At 37.0% G+C, this 20,096-nt stretch overlaps 1 protein-coding gene across 3 annotated transcripts in view; it reads right to left on the bottom strand.

Annotated features, from left to right (window-relative positions):
* WDR72 (WD repeat domain 72) overlaps positions 1–20,096 on the bottom strand; it is a 239,468-nt gene that overhangs the window by 176,662 nt on the left and 42,710 nt on the right. For all 3 annotated transcript variants that reach the window (XM_066276258.1, XM_066276259.1, XM_066276257.1), the window contains exons 8-13: positions 19,582–19,727; positions 19,100–19,196; positions 14,039–14,180; positions 12,194–12,439; positions 9,380–9,600; positions 6,376–6,571 (exon numbers count right to left, since the gene is read on the bottom strand). In XM_066276258.1, the coding sequence (XP_066132355.1) occupies positions 6,376–6,571; positions 9,380–9,600; positions 12,194–12,439; positions 14,039–14,180; positions 19,100–19,196; positions 19,582–19,727 (1,048 nt within the window). The remainder of the gene's footprint in view (positions 1–6,375; positions 6,572–9,379; positions 9,601–12,193; positions 12,440–14,038; positions 14,181–19,099; positions 19,197–19,581; positions 19,728–20,096) is intronic.

Below are 20,096 nucleotides of genomic sequence, written 5' to 3'. Positions count from 1 at the left end.
CAGAGATCATCTCATTTGGGAGAGCTTGTGGCAGGGTTCCTGGCAGTCATTTCATTTCTTCTCACAGCTTTTCTTAAGTGACTCCATGCTTGACAGTCTCAAAAAGCAGACCTCCAACTGCAAGAGGTGTTCATGCTATATGGTAAAGTGGAGAACACACCAGAATGAAAGAAAGACGGGTACCTTCTAGTTCAGGTGCTCACTCAGCCCTCAGACTCAAACAATCTTTCCCTGTTCCACCTCCTCACTAGCAAAATGGGGATAACCCTATAGCCAGTGAAGGATAATAAAAATTATAAACTGCTTCAGAATTAGTTATTATGAAAGTAATGATCATTAAAAAGAACTATCATCAATCTTAGGGATCTACAAACCACGAGTGCAGGCCAAATCCAGCTTGCTTCCTGCCTTTGTAAATAAAGATTTAAGGCAGGCATTGGTAACCTATGGCTCGTGAGCCAGATGTGGCTCTTTTGATGGCTGCATCTGGCTCACAGACAAATCTTTAATAAAAGAAAAAGTAACGTTAAAATATAAAACATTCTCATGTATTATAATCCATTCATTTCCCCCTGATCATGTTCATAGTTGTGGGTGGCTGGAGCTAATCACAGCTGTCCTCCAGGACAACACCAAATTTTTATTGGATAATGCGTAACATACACAGGTCGTTGTATGGCTCTCACAGAATTACATTTTAAAATATGTGGCATTCGTCTGACTTGTGGTGGCGCAGTGGATAAAGCGTTGACCTGGAAATGCTGAGGTCACCAGTTCGAAACCCTGGGCTTGCCTGGTCAAGGCACATATGGGAGTTGATGCTTCCAGCTCCTCCCCCCTTCTGTCTCTCCTCTCTCTCTCTCTGTCTCTGTCTCTCCCTCTCCTCTCTAAAATGAATAAAAATTAAAAATAATAAAAATTTAAAAAAAAATGTGGCATTCATGGCTCTCTCAGCCAAAAAGGTTCCCAACCCCTGATTTAAGGTAACACTGCCTTACTCACTTTTTTACATATTGTCTATGGTTTTTTTGGTGCTACAAAGGCAGTGCTCAGTAGTTGCAACAGAGGTCGTATGGCCCACAAAGCTGAAAATATTTACTATTCAGTCTTTCCCAAAAAAGTTTATCTGACTTGTCTTATTCAGAGGTGTTTTACTTTCAAGCAAGTCAATTTTGATTTTCCTACAAAAAAAAAAAATCCAGTTGCTTACATGGCATCTTTCACAATGCAGGCCATAAGTTTAACAAAATACCTTCACTAATAATAATGTTATATTAATAACATACAAAAATTATTACACAAGTTTTCTATGTAAGTCCATTAACATGAACAGAAAAGTCCTGAGAATTATTTAAATCTAATTTTTGAAATAACAATGAGCTCAGAACTGAGATTTATTTCAGGTGTGGGTTTTAGGGATGGAAATCAGTATTACCTTATTCCTATTGTGTCTCATAGCAATGAGGGTGACAAAGCTGCCCAGAGTTGTTGGTGCCAAACACACTGTGGGAGCTCAAAGATTAATCAAAATGACATCTCCAATTTCTTCCCTTCCTAATCAGGCCTAACCATCATGAGACATTCAGCAAATCAATACACAAAACTAGAGGCCCTCATCTCTCCCAACCGGCAGCGCTACATTTTTAGAGCCAGAAGATGAGGGCCCTTGCTGTGATATATACTCTTCTACTTTGGTTATTTACCTCTTCCATGAGATGATATGCCCATCTACGATCCTGATCTCACCCCAGCATGCATCTGACCATGCCACCTGTCACAGAAAGGAACATCTCTGATAGGAAAAGGGGGAAGAGGAGGTAGTAGGTGAAGGTAGTAGATAAAGGAGAGATAAGTGGTGATGGAAGAAGACTTGATTTGGGGTGGTGAATACACAATACAATGTATAGATGATGTGTTGTAGAATTGTACAACTAAAACCTATATAATTTGATTAATCATTTTTACCCTCAATAAATTTAATTTAAAAAAAGAAACACCTCTTGTAATTTTAATATAAAATGAGCTTGGGGGTAAATGGCTCCAGAATATGCTTGCACATTCTACCAGAGTCTCGTGGCAGGAACAGGCTGTTAAAGCGCTTGTGAAAAAACCAGAGAGGTCTTATATCCCATTCTCAACACCTAGAATAAGGGGACCCAGGGACTGACCTGCCCCTCCCTCAACCTTCCACCAAGGAAAACTTTGGCAATCTTAGGAATTACTTACTGTTGGCTTCAAGCCCCAGCCCCCTGCCCCTGACTTTTCTTTCTAGGCCCATTTTCCCCAATCCTTAACGCACTGACATTTCTTCATTTTCTCTATGAGCTCTAGAGTTACTCTAGAGCTGCAAGATCTGATAAATGCCTATTGTTAATTTATTCCTCATGTATTTAGGCAGAGCACTGGAGAAATGGAGCAAAGAATGGGTCTGTTCATACATCGAACTAAGTTTGAACCTTTTAGTGAAGCTTAAAGACAAAGATCCAGAAAAACCTGGCTAGGGTAGAAAATACACAAACTTATACCTGAGGAGGTGAGATTCTCTGTGAACTTGAGAAACTCTAGGAGAGACTAGGAGGTGAAAGCTAAGAACATATCTACAGTTGTGCAGCAATGATCTAAGAGCCAACCAGTAGGCCAATGTTAAGAGGAACTCATTTGAATTTAATCTGAGGCCCAAAAACATTTGGGTTCATTCATTCATTCATTTATTTATGTGCCAGGCACATCAGTGAACAAACATGCTCTCGTAGACCTCTATTCAGACTAACTGTTCTGGTCTTAGCTGATATTTTCTCCTTAACTTGATAAAACTATACATGGAAAAGATTCCTGGCCCTAGATTTTTCTACCTTTAAAGAAAAGGATAAAAAAGAAATTTAGTACAATAAATATGATGAAAGCATCTTAGCTAGCTGAAATCCAGCTTGGGGAAAAGAAACTAGATCATTAAATTATAAGCAATATTGGAATTGCAGCATTTAAAGGGAAGCCAAAACAAAGTTAATACCAGACACAAGATTTAGAGAAATAACATAAACTTATTTAAAGGGACCTTAGACCTCATGGAAGTCAGTTTGTTTTCTTTTTTTTTTTTTTAATTTTATTTATTTATTTATTTTATTTATTTATTCATTTTAGAAAGGAGAGAGAGAGGGAGAGAAGAGAGAGACAGAGAGAGAGAAGGGGGAGGAGCAGGAAGCATCAACTCCCATATGTGCCTTGACCAGGCAAGCCCAGGGTTTTGAACCGGCGACCTCAGCATTTCCAGGTCGACGCTTTATCCACTGCGCCACCACAGGTCAGGCGACACATAAACTTATTTAAAAGGAATGAGTATGGTAAGGAAAGTTAGGCTGCCTGCCACCGCCACAGAGCACTGTGGGGCTCAGATGAGAGGATGCTCTGAAAAGTGAAAGGACACATCACAAATGTAAAGGCATTGATACAATTATTAATAATATCTTCACCAATCATAAGCTCCGTCTTAAGTTGGGTCACGGTTGTTTATAAACCATCAAAGTAGATAACCAAGAGATTCACTGTCTTGTTTAGAACAAATACTCTATAAGTTAATATGGCACTCTATTAATATTAAATAATATACACTAATCATGTGCATATTATCTGATATAGCAAATCTAAAATAAACTTTTTTTTTATAGAAAACAATATAAATAATCAACTATATGAGATTCCTTAAAGTAGGATGTGTCTTTAATGGTCACTATGCTGATTACTGTCCATTTGACAAACTACTCCATCCTTCACTTTCCCTTCTTTGTCCTGCTCTGTTCTCCTGGCCAATGCCTATAACCAAACATCCTTCTTCTCTGCCTTCCAGTTGTGTTCAGCTAATGGAGGCAGCTGCAGAAGGAGAGAGAAGAGAATTTGTTCCAACTCTTCAACTCAGTCCTGCATCTTCGGTGGGAGCTGTTTCTCTTCCATTACTTCAGTGAGTGTCCATGCCTCCCCCGCTTTAGCCTCATACTGGGTTCCGGCAACAGTTTTCTCCTCTTTGTCACAGAGCTCCTGATACTTCCAGCATCTGGGTGTTGGGAGGCTCACTATCCATTCCTTGTCTGTTCCCTAACCCCTATCCACACCCCATAAGTGGTCCTTTCATTAAAGCCTCTTCATCTGACCCACCTGAGTTGAAGTCAGTTTCTTGCCAGACCCTGACTGAAACACAACATAGACATCTTTTTCTATTGACTCAGAAAGTAGATCAAAATATTAATAGAAGTTACTTTTAGGCAGTGAAATCGGGTTATTTGTTTTTCTTTGTTTCACTATGATTTTCAAATGTTTTATAACATTTATTTATATATTTGGGAGTTTGAAAAGAAATAATAGAATGAAAAGACAATGTGAGAATATGGCATCAAGAAGTGGGTTGTCTTCCCTCTAATACTGCCCACCCCCATTAAAACGTAAATTAAAAACAAAAAAGTTGCATTGGCTAAAAGGTATCATGATGGGGCAACTGAACCATGAACACTCATGAGTGCACAGGCAGCTCTGTATTCTTGCTAGATTTTATTTTCTAGAAAAATATATGTTTGGTTAGCAAGTATTCACAATTGAAAACAATGCAACTACACAGATTTATAAGTATATGTGTTTTACAGACTCAGATTTCACAAGCAAATGTTCTTTGATGATAATGGTGATAATAAAAGTAATAACATTTAACTATAACTAAAGGCATAGCACCCTATAGGCGCTGTTACAAGCATTGCAGGTATTAATTCATTTAAACCTAACAGGAAGGTGTACTACTTACTACTCCCATGCAAAGATGAGAAAACTGACATGTGGAGCAGACAAGTAATTTGGCCAAAGTCCTATAGATCTTTGTTATCAAGCCCTGTAGGCAAGCCTAGACTTTAGAGTCTATTTTATCCATTGTACTTAACTGTCACTCAGGTTGATAGATTACTTACAAATTCTAACACTCTCCTAAGCCTGACCAGGCGGTGGTGCAGTGGACAGAGCGCCGAACTGGGATGCGGAAAGACCCAGTTCGAGACCCCGAGGTTGCCAGCTTAAGCACAGGCTCATCTGGTTTGAGCAAAAGCTCACCAGCTTGGACCCAAGGTCCTGGCTCAATCTAGGGGTTACTCGGTCTGCTGAAGGCCCGCAGTCAAGGCACATATGAGAAAGCGATCAATGAACAACTGAGGTGTCGCAAGGCACAACAAAGAACTAGTGATTGATGTTTCTCATCACTCCATTCCTGTCTATCTCTCTCTCTGACTCTCTCTCTGTCTCTGTAAAAAACTAAAAAAATTAAAAAATTAAATAAATAAAAAATTTAAAAAAATAAAACTCTCCTAATTTTGTATGATATATATTGCAAAGAACAATAAAGGCCCTCACTTTGGTTGCACATTTAACAAATCAGAGTTACAAATTCCTCACCAATAAAATGGAAAATAAGACCTTTCCTTCCAGTCCTGGAGGTTGTGACAACGTAATAGGAAATAGGCATGAAATCCTGTCAAAGTTGTAAAGTGAAGTACTTGTGTAACATACTCATATATGTTGCATCGGCTATACACCAGTACATTAGCCATCATCATTAACACACAAAAGTCAAATGTAAAAAATGTAGCAGTTATTTTGGTGATGTATGACTCTAAACTATAATATTATAAACTATCTAGTCTCTTAATAACGCCCAACATAAAACCGTCACTGATTAATCAATAAAAATAATGCCATGGCATCAGTAAAATGGACTCTCCAGCTCCCTCCCCTGACTCACATTCATTAATTACCTCACCTTATTTGATATGTTCCCAAGCATTTGTCTGAAATGTGTAACTCTTAGATCACATAGCAAAACTTTCTTAAAAACTCTGAGGTTCAAACCATGCATTTGCTACGATATCCAAAGTTCCATTGAGCCACTCAATTTTCAATTTCCCTGAGTCAACTTTGTGGAATTTTGTAATTAATTATATTCCATTATCACTGGTCATCAATTAACTCAAAATGTTTCTGAGATAGTGAGTGTGCTGAAGAAGGCAGGATTTAATGATAATTTGAAACTAGTAGGATACTAAATTTCACTGTTGTTAATAATTAAAGTAGATAACTTATGTTTTTATTTATAGCTTCCAGAAATATCCAGCTCATTCCTGTGCACTGCCCTGTCAGCTAATCATCAGTTGGTCAAGACCTGACTTGCGTCATTGTGTTTTATTTCCCACACCTGCCTTCAACCAAAGCCATTAAATGCAGCCCAACCAAAAGTTAAAGCAAGTAAGGTCATCACAGCGTAGTCTCTGAAATTCTCCACCTAGCCAAATGTTTTGATGCATACATATATTAATATAAAGGTTGAAAGGGGGTATAATTCCAGTTTACCTGTTTCAACCTCCCAGATGTAAACAGAATCATCTGCACATCCAACAATTAAAAAATTCTCAACCGGGTGCCACTTGATCATCTTCACGGGGAAAAGGTGCTTCCGCGCACAAAAGAGAAACCTCTTCTCCTCAAGGTGAAGGAGAGCCACGGAATGGTCACTGCACACGCAGAAAATTAGCTGATTACTTCTTAGCTGTGAAAACAAACAATCAACATTCCTTATAAGTAAAGAATCAAATGCCCTCTCTAAAATTAAATCAGATTTTCCCCCCTACTAATATAACATGTTTATTAAAGCCCCTTTATAAAATGCCATTTCCACTTTGTACAGCACCTCTCCACAGAACACTCTAGAGGGGGACTTTACACACTGAGATTTTAAACCCAACAATCTATCAGGAAGGTCAAGAGAAGCAAGTTAAAAGGAGAATTCCAGGCCAGATCTACTTCTAAGATAAATGAAGGACTTCACCATCACTCAGCAAATTCAGGCAGTGAGGCAGACATCGGAAATAATGCAGAATAAAATAAACCCCAGAACTAATTTGTTGCCACAAAAAGAAGCTATTTGTGGACACAAGCTTAGGCCCAAGGGTATCATGAGCTTGTATTTTCCACTTAAAGCCTCAAAAAGTAATTTGGTGCTGTTCCCAGAACTATTCAGATTGTAATCCAAACAGGAAACTCAGTGTAGACACAATCTAAAAGAGGTAAGCATTAGATGGTTCCCAATGAATGCTCAGTCTCAAAGACACAAGGGCCAAAAATAGGCTCATAGGACAAAGATTCTTAGGATACTTAAAAAAAGAAAAAGTCAGCAAGTGGTTACCTTGAGCACAGTTTAGTATAAGACCATTCATGCTGGGTGCTGCCCAGGCTAATCTGTGAGGAGTTTATAAGGCAGCTCTGTGCCCACCACCAGTCGTGCTGTAGTTGGACCATGAACACGAATGGAGTGAGGTGGGGTGGAGAAGGAGGGGAGCAGGCAGCCTTGCTATACGGATGCCCCTACTTTCACAAAGGCAACTATCCAGATGCAGCAGATGGAATCCCTTGAGGATCTCCCAGTGCCCATCACTGACCACTTTCTGTGGGGCATTGGGAAGCATGCTGTTTTTCCTAATTCTTTTTAAGGAGACTGCAGAAATCTGAGTCTGAGAAAGAAAAGTCACAAAATAGTAGGTGAATAGATGGGGAAAGCCCAGACTTGTAGAATGGGAAACACGGCACTGCCTCTCCAGTATGACCTCTTGTAGGAACTACTCAGCCCACAGCCTCTAGAATGGACAGTCCAACGTACTTCAGAGTATGCAGACACACATGTGAATGCACACACAATATGGGAACACAGATCCTATGTCCACAAGTAGACATACACTAGAGGCCATATTAGGCCAAACAGAACCCTTTTTTAGACATTTGAATCATAAAATTAAAAGTCATAGGGAGAAGCACGAGGAAGGAGCAAGCAGGCTTCTCAGGAAGGGAGACTTGAGGCGTAGCCTTGGCTCCTGTATTTAAGTTCATGTTGCCCTGAGTCCTTGCTATAGTGTTTCATATTGGATGTATAAAGATCTCTGCTTGGGCCCTGGCCGGTTGGCTCAGCGGTAGAGCGTCGGCCTGGTGTGCGGGGGACCCGGGTTCGATTCCTGGCCAGGGCACATGGGAGAAGCGCCCATTTGCTTCTCCACCCCTCCCCCTCTCCTTCCTCTCTGTCTCTCTCTTCTCGTCCTGCAGCCAAGGTTTCATTGGAGTGGGGATGGCCCGGGCGCTGAGCATGGCTCCTTGGCCTCTGCCCCAGGCGCTGGAGTGGCTCTGGTCGCGGCATAGCGACGCCCTGGAGGGGCAGAGCATCGCCCCCTGTTGGGCAGAGCGTCGCCCCTGGTGGGCGGGCCAAGTGGATCCCGGTCGGGCGCATGCCGGAGTCTGTCTGACTGTCTCTCCCCATTTCCAGCTTCAGAAAAATACAAAAAAAAAAAAACAAAAACAAAAAAACAAAACAAAACAAAAAAACGATCTCTGCTTGCACCCTTTCAATAACCCCACTTTCTAAATCTGATATGGTTGGAATCTGATTCTTACAGTTAAAATATCTACGACTGAGCAGAAGCAGAAGGGATCAGGAGTGGGACTGACTTGGACAACCAGCTGGAGGTGAAAGGAAAAACATTGCTTAAAAAATTGATAAAGGGGGAACGTCAGGAATAAAAGACATATTAATGGGTCCCAAATCAGCACATAGAAGTTTGTGTGGTTTCTTTTTTGTAAAGTCAGTTAGCTTTATTTCATTGTTTTATTAAATTGTATTGCTGAAATATTGCTTTATTTATGTCTTACTACAAAACCACAGCATAAGTTTTGCCCAAGTTTACTTTGGAGCTAATTTTTTATAATATTACTATGGAGAAATAATTTTTACAAGCCAATCAACTAACTTACAAACTCAGAAAACTCAAAAGTTGGTTTTTTATATTTTAACAAATAGAAAATATCTATGAAATTTAAGTTTACATAGCACAATAAAATTATACTTGAAAGTGTTTTCTTTTTTCCAGCACAAGGTAGATTTGTTAAAGCTTATTATTTATTAAGTGAACAAACAAGAATCTATTTAATAAAAAAATATAACTATAAATATTATTATAAAAGTAAATTGTTGAAGACAAAAAATAATTTCTAATTGGTAAATTCCTATATATTTGAATTACTTATGCATTGAGTATCATTATTTTTATGATTTTATTTAAAAAGAAAAAGGTAGTTCCATTAAAAATTAAGAACTAGGAGAGAAAAGAGGAGAATATAAGTACTTTAGGAGAATTAACTGGCTTTTATAAAGCCAAGAATTGACAAAACCTTTGCTGTAGAATAAAATTATTGTATAAGCTATAATAATGCAATGCATATAAAAAGATTATAAAGACATGCATAAAAATTATCTAGTTGTAATGTTAAGCAACTTTTAAATTTATGATATATTTTACTCTTTATCTTAACTTACTCTGAAGTTATCTGGTGACATCAAAAGGCTTGTTACTGGACCACCTTCCAAAAAGAATTTATGCAGAATTTCTTCAGTAAAGATATCCCATATGATGACGCATGAGTCCTGGTCCCCGGACACTAGCCAACTTTGGTCTAATTTTGAAGAGAGAGCACGTGGGTAAAGTAATGAAGTAACACTTTGATCATGGCCTTTGAGAACTTTGTGAGGAAGGGAATCTGAAAAACAACCAAACACAAAATCATACAGAAGTTATTTTTATTCAAGAGATAGTCCTGAGATGATCTTTTATAAAATTTTAATGTAAGAAAACTATAAAAGCCAGGCAATTGGCTAACAAAATTAATAAACAACACTTGGGTCATCTCAAAGGCAAGTGCCTCCTCATAAGTCAGATCATTACTGCTGAAGCACTAACACTGGTTGTTCAAAGTCTGTTAATTCTTTAAGGATATTAGCAAGTTACCAATATCAGTCCCACAAAACAGTTAATTAACACTGTTCTAAAAGAGCAAACAATTTTGAACACTTTACCTACCAAAAAAAAAAAGTCTTAGAACAATACTTGCCGTGCTTTAAAATAGCATGACCAAGTGAAGTGTGTAAAAGAAAAGTTTCACAGAATATTTTTCCTTTCAAAGATATTAGAGATTGCCTAGTCCTATCTCTTCATTTTACAGACAAAGCATTTGACACTCAGAAAAGCTAGGTGACTTGAATCAAAGTGCAAAGGCACAGCATAATGTTTAAGAGCATAGCTTTGCTGTTAAACAGATTTGACTTTATTTTTCTGGGTCTATCATTTATGAGGTATGTCACATGGACAAGTTGCTTTGTCCCTCTAAGCCACAGGTATTGCACCTCAAAAAAACTGAGATAACAGCCCTTACTTCACATCAGACTGTTGTGTGGAATAAATAAGATAAAGTCTATAATTTCTTTTGGCACTGGGTAGGAAACGGTATTTTATGCCACAGTTGTATTAGAGCTCAAAGCTACTGACATCCGGTTTCCACACTCTTTCTTCCTTTACTAACAAAATCTAAAAAAAAATTGGAAAGGACCCACAGACCACAAACTCTCTTATTTAAATTTAAAATGAGTGCCAAAGAGCCATTATTACTTCTGTTAAAGAATCCTTAGTTACCTCCATTCCACCAGGTACAACCTTACTTTATATCCCTTGAACAAGATAATATAAATAGTAATTCATAATAAAACTTACAAGTCAAATGTAGGCTTCTGTTTGTTGCCTGGATAAGACAAATCAGTCTTGGTAAATAATGCTAAGGTCTTAAGCTTTTTCACTAACCTTTAGCAACAGCTATTGAGCTGTATTGCAGTACATTACTTCTCCTTGGTTCATTGCTATTCACTTCTCTACTACAATCAATCACTGAATAACAAATTAGTAGCATTTAGTAAGTAACCAAAGAGTTGAGAACAATAATAGGCAAGGTTAAAAAGTTTTATTTTTTTTTGAACTGAGATTTAGTCCTTACCATTAAGGACCTACTTGATTATAAACACCTTGTAGTCAAGTAGGATCGGTACAATAAAAAATAGAATACAAATTTACCTGCACATCTCCAAATCTGGATAACTTCCTACATTTCTTTCCTTTTCATAAGAGAACTTACTACACAAGCGTTTATTTCATAGGTATTTGCTGTTGCAATGTACAAAGATACATGAGAGTATATTTACATTTCATTGACAAGAAAATAAAAATTAAAACACAAACACACCTTTTTTATGGGTTGGCAAATATTGAAGAGTTTAATAGCACATAAAGTTGGCTAAGGTTTGGGGAACAAGGCCTTTGCATAGGCTGTTGGTGGACACACATGCATATTAATGCATGTTCTTTGGAGTACATTTTCAGATATATTTTTTATTTTTATTAAAAAAAATTTTTTTTTTACAGAGACAGAAAGAGTCAGAGATAGGGACAGACAGACAGGAATGGAGAGAGATGAGAAGCATCAATCATCAGTTTTTCATTGCAACACTTTAGTTGTTTATTGATTGCTTTCTCATATGTACCTTGACCGCGGGCCCTCAGAAGACCCAATAACCCCCTGCTCGAGCCAGCGACCTTGGGTCCAAGCTGGTGAGCGTTTTGCTCAAGCTGGATGAGCCTGCACTCAAGCTGGCGACCTCGGGTCTCGAACCTGGGTCGCCTGCATCCCAGTCCATCGCTCTATCCACTGCGCCACTGCCTGGTCAGGCTCAGATATATTTTTAAAGAAATACACACAAACATTGATCCAGTAATTCTTGGAATTAATCTAGAGATACACTCACATATATGTGCAAAGATAGTTAATTCTGCATTATCTTAGTAGCCAAAGCCTAGAAATACTTAAACATCCATGAATATTATTTAAAATTAAAATTTATTATTAATCATTTAAAAAGTGCTCCATAATATTTTATTAATATTTTTTAGGAATATTTCAGTAATGTATGGAGAACATGTTTTCATATATATAAACTAACTAAAAGAATGCATATTGCCATTCTCTTATATGCTTATATATGCATAGGAAATTTTGAGAAAGGTATAAAGAAAGTTATTGACAGTTTCTTTTGGTGAAGGGAACAGGAAAATGAACAAGAGAAACATACTTCTCATAGTTTAATCCTCCGTTTGACTTTTAAACAATTATATTATGTATATTTTACTTAAACATTAAATCATGTACAAATTTATTAGCAAATGCCAGCTTCAGCAATCTTCATAGTACAGAATTGTTACAGTTGAAATTTAGATAAATTAAGTACTAGGGATAAATAAAACTCAATGACCTTTTAATAAAGAACCGCCTTCTAGAAGTCCTACTTTGGCAGCATTCAAAGCCTGTATAATGAAAATTTTCCCATCTTCACAGCCACATATTAGTTTATCAAGACTTGGGACATACTCTGATGAAGTGACTACCACAGTTCCAGCTTCGTCTTTAAACCCAGAGAAGTAGTCGATAATACTTTGTGACATAATATGATGCTTATCAAAATTATCTTGAAGGGTCCAGGTGGTAGTTATTGGTATCTCTAAAAAGAAAACATATAACAAGAAAAAATTTGTTTTATGTAGTCATAGATTTGAAAAATATTATGAAGGCACCAGCTGTTGGGAGTGCATAGAGGCTCTTTTGCCATCCTAATAGTAGGCAAAGAGTTCTCCTGCCATCTACCAGCTTCATTCAAAATGCAACGTCACTAGTCCTCTGTCCTTTCAAGGAGACTCGATAGAATAAATGAGCATTAGTATATTCATTTTAGACTTTGGTCAAATGAAAAAATCTGAGAAGCTCTTGTAATGCTATAAAATGTTAGACCAATCTCATGAGTTCTTTACTTGCCTTAGCAATGAATGTTAAGAGGAATAACTGAGGGTGTTTTAGTTGTGTGAGGTAAATGGAAGGAATTTATTATTTAAATGTCAAGGGCAGAAATAGCTCAAAATCATACCCTAACCCCAGGCAACTATCTATGGTTACCAAGAACACTGATTACCATTTTATTATATATAGCTGACCACCGAAGCAAATGAACTGGGCTTCAGGTATGTGCAGGAAGTGAGAGAGGCTTGGCATTCAGGAGCAAAGAAGGCAAGTTAAGGCCAACCTACCTCTCTATGAAGGGGTTCCCTTGACCGTACAGTATACATGTTACAGCTACAGTGACAGTGAAAACCTTAACTCCAAACCTTAGACTAGCACCAAGAGTTGTCATAAATGTCTTTGGTTCTAATTATAAAAAAGGTTGACTAGACATTTAATTCTACTGCTGTAAGCAGAACAGACACGAGAAGTCCTAGAGCCACCACCCAGTGGCCTCAGCAGTGGGCATGGTGTATACTCTTTAACTCTCAAGATTGACTTGTAAGAAACTTTTCCACACACTACACCAAGGTCTAATTCTATTTCTTGACCCATTTCTTATTAATCTACGTCTAAATGAATAATTTTGAAAACACTTGAGAAAGGGACAAAGTTATACCAGTGAAATTGTTTACTAATGGTAATTAGTGCTTAGACATTCAAGTATAAAGGACCCTGATTCTGCTGTGCCCCAGACAAGGGTTCACAGAGACGATGCACTGATTTGGGAATAAGAAGGAAAAAAGTAAGACAGGCTTCCTCAATTTGGAACACATAGTAGCCTTAGGAGTTTGAACGTTCCCTGCAACAATGTTTACTTTGATGGTTTCAGTTTTTTATTCTAAGAAAAATTAAAATAAGCCAATGCTAAATCATTTAATCCTTCAAAGTGCCAAATGTTTCAGTGGCCAAGTTTATACCTGTGCTTGCTGTTCCCAGCAGCTGTAATAATCCCACTGGAGAAAGTGACTGAAAAAGGGTAAAGCATGGACATGACAAACCAAAACTATGAATATAGGGTGTTAGCCTCCCCTATGTAGTATTGCCAGCATTCATTTTACTTCAAGAAAACATCACTCATGTTAAATTAATGTTATTTTGTATTATATTGGTTGTATTTTTGTATGAGAAGTATAAGTGATTTATGTTGGCATCTACTGCATAGTTTTTCATGTCTGTAGCCCATGTGACGAAACTTAGAAAAACACTAAATCAGTTATAAACCATTTCTGAGAAGACAGGTGATTAAAAGTGAATCTTGCCTTACCTCTAGGAGAACCATCAAATTTGGACACAGGAACATCGGGGATATGCCAAAAGGTGATTCTTCCTGAGATTTCTCCAGAGAAAAGCACCTTATAAAAAGGCTCTTTCCTCTCATTCATGTAGCCCATGACAATGGGAAGGCTCTAGTCCAAAACAAAAAGTTAGCTTTCTGTAGGAAAATATCTAAGTATAAAATGACAGCCACTGTTTTTTAAGTGGTGGAACACAGCTTCCCAGATGAACTAAATTGTTTCCATTGCTTTCCCACTGTTTCAAAGTTTTCAAGTACTTATAATCTCTTATTCAAGACAAAAAATTTTATAAAATAAGAAGAAATGTCATCAGTTAGACTTCAGAGTGTTATAAAAATATCTAACATTTATTGAACATGTTTTGTGTATATATTACATATACTTGTAGGGGCTTTACATATATTCAGTTAAATAATCCTGTGAAATTATTTTAACAATTTATCAAATCATTTTTCTTTTTCTTAGTGGCCACCTAGGAAATTTGAAAACAAGTGTTTTGAATCTGAAAAATGGTAAACAGAAACTGGAAAGTTTATCATTGTCTTCACTCTACAGATGAATAAACTGGGAGTTAAGAGCTTGATTAATCTAAGGTGATGTAGACAGTAGTGGACTTGAGTTTAGTAATTCTGACTCAAGAGCCTGTGTCTTGCTAACAATTCTCTATTGTCCACTAAGAAGGCCTGATTTCTTTATGTTTTAATTGTCAGTTAAAATAGCAAAAATTAATATTTGCAATTTTGTATACTTAATACACTTTCCAGTTTCTGTTTACCATTTTTCAGATTCAAAACACTTGATTTCAAATTTCCTAGGTGGCCACTAAGAAAAAGAAAAATGATTTGATAAATTGTTAAAATATGTATTATTATATTATATTAATGTAAATAAATACATATTATACAGGTGTCATTTATATTAATGTTATATGTTTAGAGAGAGAGAGAGTTATAATTTTGCTGAGGCAGAGTATGAATATTGGGCACCAGTGTTTTAAAAGATGTTTTCACTCATGAATGAGGCTAGAATCTCCTTAGTATCTCAATACAGTGTAGATGTTTTTTGGGTAGACTTGCATTATATACAGAGATTATTCACAACGGATCAAAATGATTACGTGATTAGAAAAACAAAAACTACTTTTGATTTATAAATCAAAGGCACTGACAAGAGAGCCAACTGCTGGTGCTAGAATTAAAAACATCCAAAAAAGTCTTATTGATGTGATCAATTTGTAAGTTATATAAATGTATAATCACTAAACTGTATACCTGAAAGTAATATAATATGGAATGTCGAATGTAATTGAAAAAAAAAATTTTTTTTTGTATTTTTCTGAAGTTGGAAACAGTCAGACAGACTCCCATATGCACCCGACCGGGATCCACCCAGCATGCCCACCAGGGGGTGATGCTCTGCCCATTTGGGGCGTCGCTCTGTTGCAACCAGAGCCATTCTAGCGCATGAGGCAGAGGCCACAGAGCCATGCTCAGCACTCAGGCCAACCCTGCTCCAGTGGAGCCTCGGCTGTGGGAGGGGAAGAGAGAGACAGAGAGGAAGGGGGGGGGGTGGAGAAGCAGATGAGTGCCTCTCCTGTGTGCCCTGGCCAGGAATTGAATCCGAGACTCCTGTACGCCAGGCCGATGCTCTACCACTGAGCCAACCGGCCAGGGCCGAAAAATTTTTAATTAAAAAAAAAGTATAGGAAAGTGACAATTCCTAGTCAGAAAATACATGTTTGAAGGTCTGATCTTAGATATATTAGTGCACCTTTAGAGAATATTAAGGGCCAAAATACTGCTACATTTAATCATCACAACAAAGCTGCAAAGTAAGTAAATATTGTTATTGTTCCTGGTATGGAGAAAAGGAAACTAAACCAGGAAGAAAATGAGAAACTAATCCAGACAATTCAAACAAGATATGTAATACTCTGTATCCCAAGAGATGAAAGCATTGCAAAAAACAGTTTCTATGAAGTCAGTTCTCTGAAAAAAAAATTTTTTTTTAAGATTCATAAGGCAATTTGGGGTTTTAGAGTTCTCATGGCCATTATCGTTGTAGGTGTTAGAATGGTGTTGATAAAATTTGGTTAAATTGGCTTCTCAAACTCTCTCAAACTTTAGGAACCCTAGGAATGACTAATCTAACGCCCTCAAAGTTTTGATGAGAATGAAGCTTCTGGCGGGTCACTCAAGCTGGTGGCAGCACATCTCTTCCCTCTCAGCTCCCTGTGCCACCCCTACAGCCCACACTCCCCTGCGGCTCTGATTCCCTCTGCGCTCAGCTTCTGCCCTGACATGCCTCTCATGCTTACACCCAACTCCTTGACACCTTCATCATCCTTCTTTCTAGTGGTTCCCTCTCTAGTTCTGTAATTCATTTGAAAGCCTGCTCAAAGGCCTTTACCATATAAATTCTGATTGTTCAACACAGGACCTAGTACCCATCACAAGGAGTATCCATCTTCCAAGATGTAATAAAACAGTCATTTAGCGTGAATTCTCTTGGGCTAATTGCCTGTATTCAAATACTGGTTTTAGCACATACAAAATCTATTAAAGGAGCCAATTAATTGATTTAGACAATTAACTTCTTTAGGTCTCATGTTCCCTAACTGAAAGAAGGCTAACAAAGGCACCTACTATGTGGGATTGCTATCAGGATTGAGTTGATAAGATAAGGTGCTTAGAATAATGTCAGCCATTTGGTATGCACTCAATAAATATCAACTATTCTTATTATCTACCTTTCAGAACAATTGAAAAACTCACTCCACAGACCCATTACCAAACTCTTGAGCCATACTATCTGATTCAAACCTTGGAAAATTAAACTTTCTGAACACTAGTTTTAAAATGGGATGATAATGGGAAGTGTTGTAAATGAAGCAGTGTGTAAGTCTGAAAATAATAAGAACTGTCATCATCACCGTTGTCATTACTCTTAGTTCATGTACTCCAATGTCTTACTTGCTATCCTCAGGTTGTTTCTATATATTACTCCCTGTCAACGCTACAGTATTACTCTTCATCCAAGACCCTGGAAAACTCAGCTCCTCATCCTAACAGCCAGGAGCCTTCCCAAAGGCCTCATCAGCTATGACTTGAAGCTAGTAAGACTCTCATAAAGATTCTGAAAGGAGCGGGGAGTTCCCATTCTTGCTACTACAACTCCATCAGCAGACGTGTCCCCTAGATCACAAAGAGTAATCCTGAGAGTGTGTTACTATCAAACCTTGAGATTTAATTCTATGGTATCACTACAAAAACAAAACAAAACAAAACAAGTCCAGTCAATGCTACATGTTTACACCACACCCTTTCTTAAGCTCATTAGGTCTATCAAACTCACCTAGCCGCCCCACCAAAATGCTTTCATTACCTTCTAACTGCAAGAGCCACTAAGAAGTCTTACAAGTAGTGACCAGCAGTGATGTTTTGAGTAAGGAGATAATATCTGACTTCCTTTTTTGCCTTGATAAAGGGCAAGCAAGAGTCTAAGCATAGGTGGTACACCTAGTGTTTCAGTTTCAGATTATTCTATTCATAGTGCACTGGCTTCCAAGCACTTCCCACTATTAAAATACAGAATTGTGGTTGTCTAAATAAGAATTATTGATAGAGAACCCATAAATCTTCATCTTCACATACTGAGAAACAAAGCAAGGAAGTTTCTCATAAAATTAGAATTTTTACAGTTATTTTGTAATTGCTGTTCTTTTTCCTCATAGTTATAGATAGTGTTGATATTTGCAGTAGATGAGAAGCTCCTATAGGATACTACCTATATTTAGCTTTTAGGGAAAACTGCTTTAAAAAATGCATTCTGGAGATAAAAAAGAAAGAAAGGTAGGTCCTTTCAAAATAACTAAAAGTGTCTTTATGAGTAAGTCACCATCTTGCTTTTGTGATCCACAGCAACACAGAGAGCTCTCTTGCTGCCTACAAATGACTTTAGGAGCACTTGCTGAATGTCATGATTTTAAGGTTGGCCTATGCCCCAACTGGGGTTCCAATTTTTGGCTGACAGCTTCTTAATCAACTTTTTGGACCAAACCTCATAGATATGTTAGCAGAAAAAAATCACTGAACTATAGGATTTCCAACAGCTATGGAATGCTGTCTAATTAAGCAAACCATCACTCTGTAAAACTTAACATGCTTCCTTGGTTGGCGCATCAATAATTCAAAACTCCTCCATTCTCCATGAAATGCCTTTTGGATAATTAACTAATGAATAAGTCCAAAAGTTTAAAAAACCCACTTTGGTTAACACTACTATAATAAAATAACTGCTTAAATTTCCAGTCTTTGTAGAGTGTCAAAGATATAATTCAGCCAAGTAAAAGCTCACAATTATATTCTCAATTTTCTACCAGGGACCACAGTTAAATTTGTTTTATTCAGAAGAAGAACTAAGTACATGTGAATATGATCTTACTATTTAAAAAAGAGGGATATAAACTATTTGGAAAAATTTTTAAATCAGAGTAGATATATCAAAATGTTAATGTTGTATGAAACCATCTATCAAAAGGGTCAGTGAAAAATGTGTGTTTGGTGTATGTGTGTGAGTATAAAGAAAGACAGAGAAAAAATAAATATGGCAAAATATTGACAATTGGTGAATCTATGTAAAGAGTATATGAGTGCTAATTGTACTAATCTTGCAACTTCTCAAATATTTTTAAAGTTTTCAATTAAAATAAATAATGACACATAATAAAAAATATTTACAGTGAATATTTATAGTGGTAAAGTTGGAATTTTAATTTCTCTTTTTAAACAGTTATAATTTTATTCTATAATAAATATGTTTTGTTTAATCAGACTTGGAAAAAATAGACTTTTTAAAGGCAATGTTTTCCTTTAGTAGCCATTAATATTTAGATTTGATTTTCTCATTAACAACTCGATGTTATTCTTCAATTCCATTTTTTTCAAGTCTGACTCTGTTACAGACAAAGCAACACTTATCTAAGAAATGGAGTGGAACAGCTTTGAGGCAGCCCTCTTTTCTGGCATTACCTTGTTTTCCTGCACAGAAGTAGAACACAGTAAATGAGGATAAATGGTCTCTTTAAGCACTCTTCCATCAGCAGGGTATATGCTTTTTGAAAGCCCACTGTGTGTCAAAAAAATAAAAAGCAAAGTTTAGAAATTTGGGGTTCTTTATTCGTTTTTATTTTTCCTTTCCACTTTCAAAAGCTGGACGGTACCATTCAAGTTTCTAAACTTTAGTTAGAAATTGTTGGGTTAATAATTACAAGTGACTTTTTGAAAACCCAGTACCAGCTGTACAAGTTATACATGGTTAATCTCATTCCTTTATCCCCTGCTGTTTTATACAAAGGCAGAAGCCTACCAAGCCCAGAGTAAATTTTCTAGTGCCAAAGTTGTTTTGTTCTGGTGTTTGATCATGGGCAGCATTCAAGGATTTTTCCATAATAAGCCTCCCAAAGTTCATTTCCAACCTGAATGTTTTGTATGCCGCTCCCATCTGAGCCCACCTGTTCAGCAGCTGATAGATGTAACTGTGACCATCTTCTGTCCAGATGATGATTCTGTGAGCAGCAAGCACTTCTCCACCAGCAAAGAACTGCCCACTTCTACTGACTTCAGTCCGCAGAAGGGAGAAATCACAATAATCATAAACCTAAAGTACAAAATGAATGATGCACATTAACAAAAGCTTCTAATCTAATCTGCCAATGTAATAAACGATAAATTGTGCTCAAGACTATTTAGATGACAATGTTAATGCAACAACATATTAAGTATTACTGATAGCCCACACCATACTTATATATCAAGATATCTTACAAGTACTTTTTTATTTTTCTTATTTATCCTAACGTAGATTTCTGTAGATAAACTTTGCTTGGCTAATGTGCCCATTAAGCACAGAGACAAGAAATACCAAAGCTCTATATAATTTTATTCTTTCTATATGAATAGTCTAACTTGACATTTGAAAATTTATTACACAAAACCTTAAATGGTAGAAAGCCTTTGTAAGACCATA

Source organism: Saccopteryx bilineata, chromosome 4, assembly GCF_036850765.1.
Source record: "Saccopteryx bilineata isolate mSacBil1 chromosome 4, mSacBil1_pri_phased_curated, whole genome shotgun sequence".
Taxonomy (NCBI): Eukaryota; Metazoa; Chordata; class Mammalia; order Chiroptera; family Emballonuridae; genus Saccopteryx; species Saccopteryx bilineata.
Note: the sequence above shows the minus strand (reverse complement) of the source record. Positions and strands in the feature narration are given on the sequence as shown.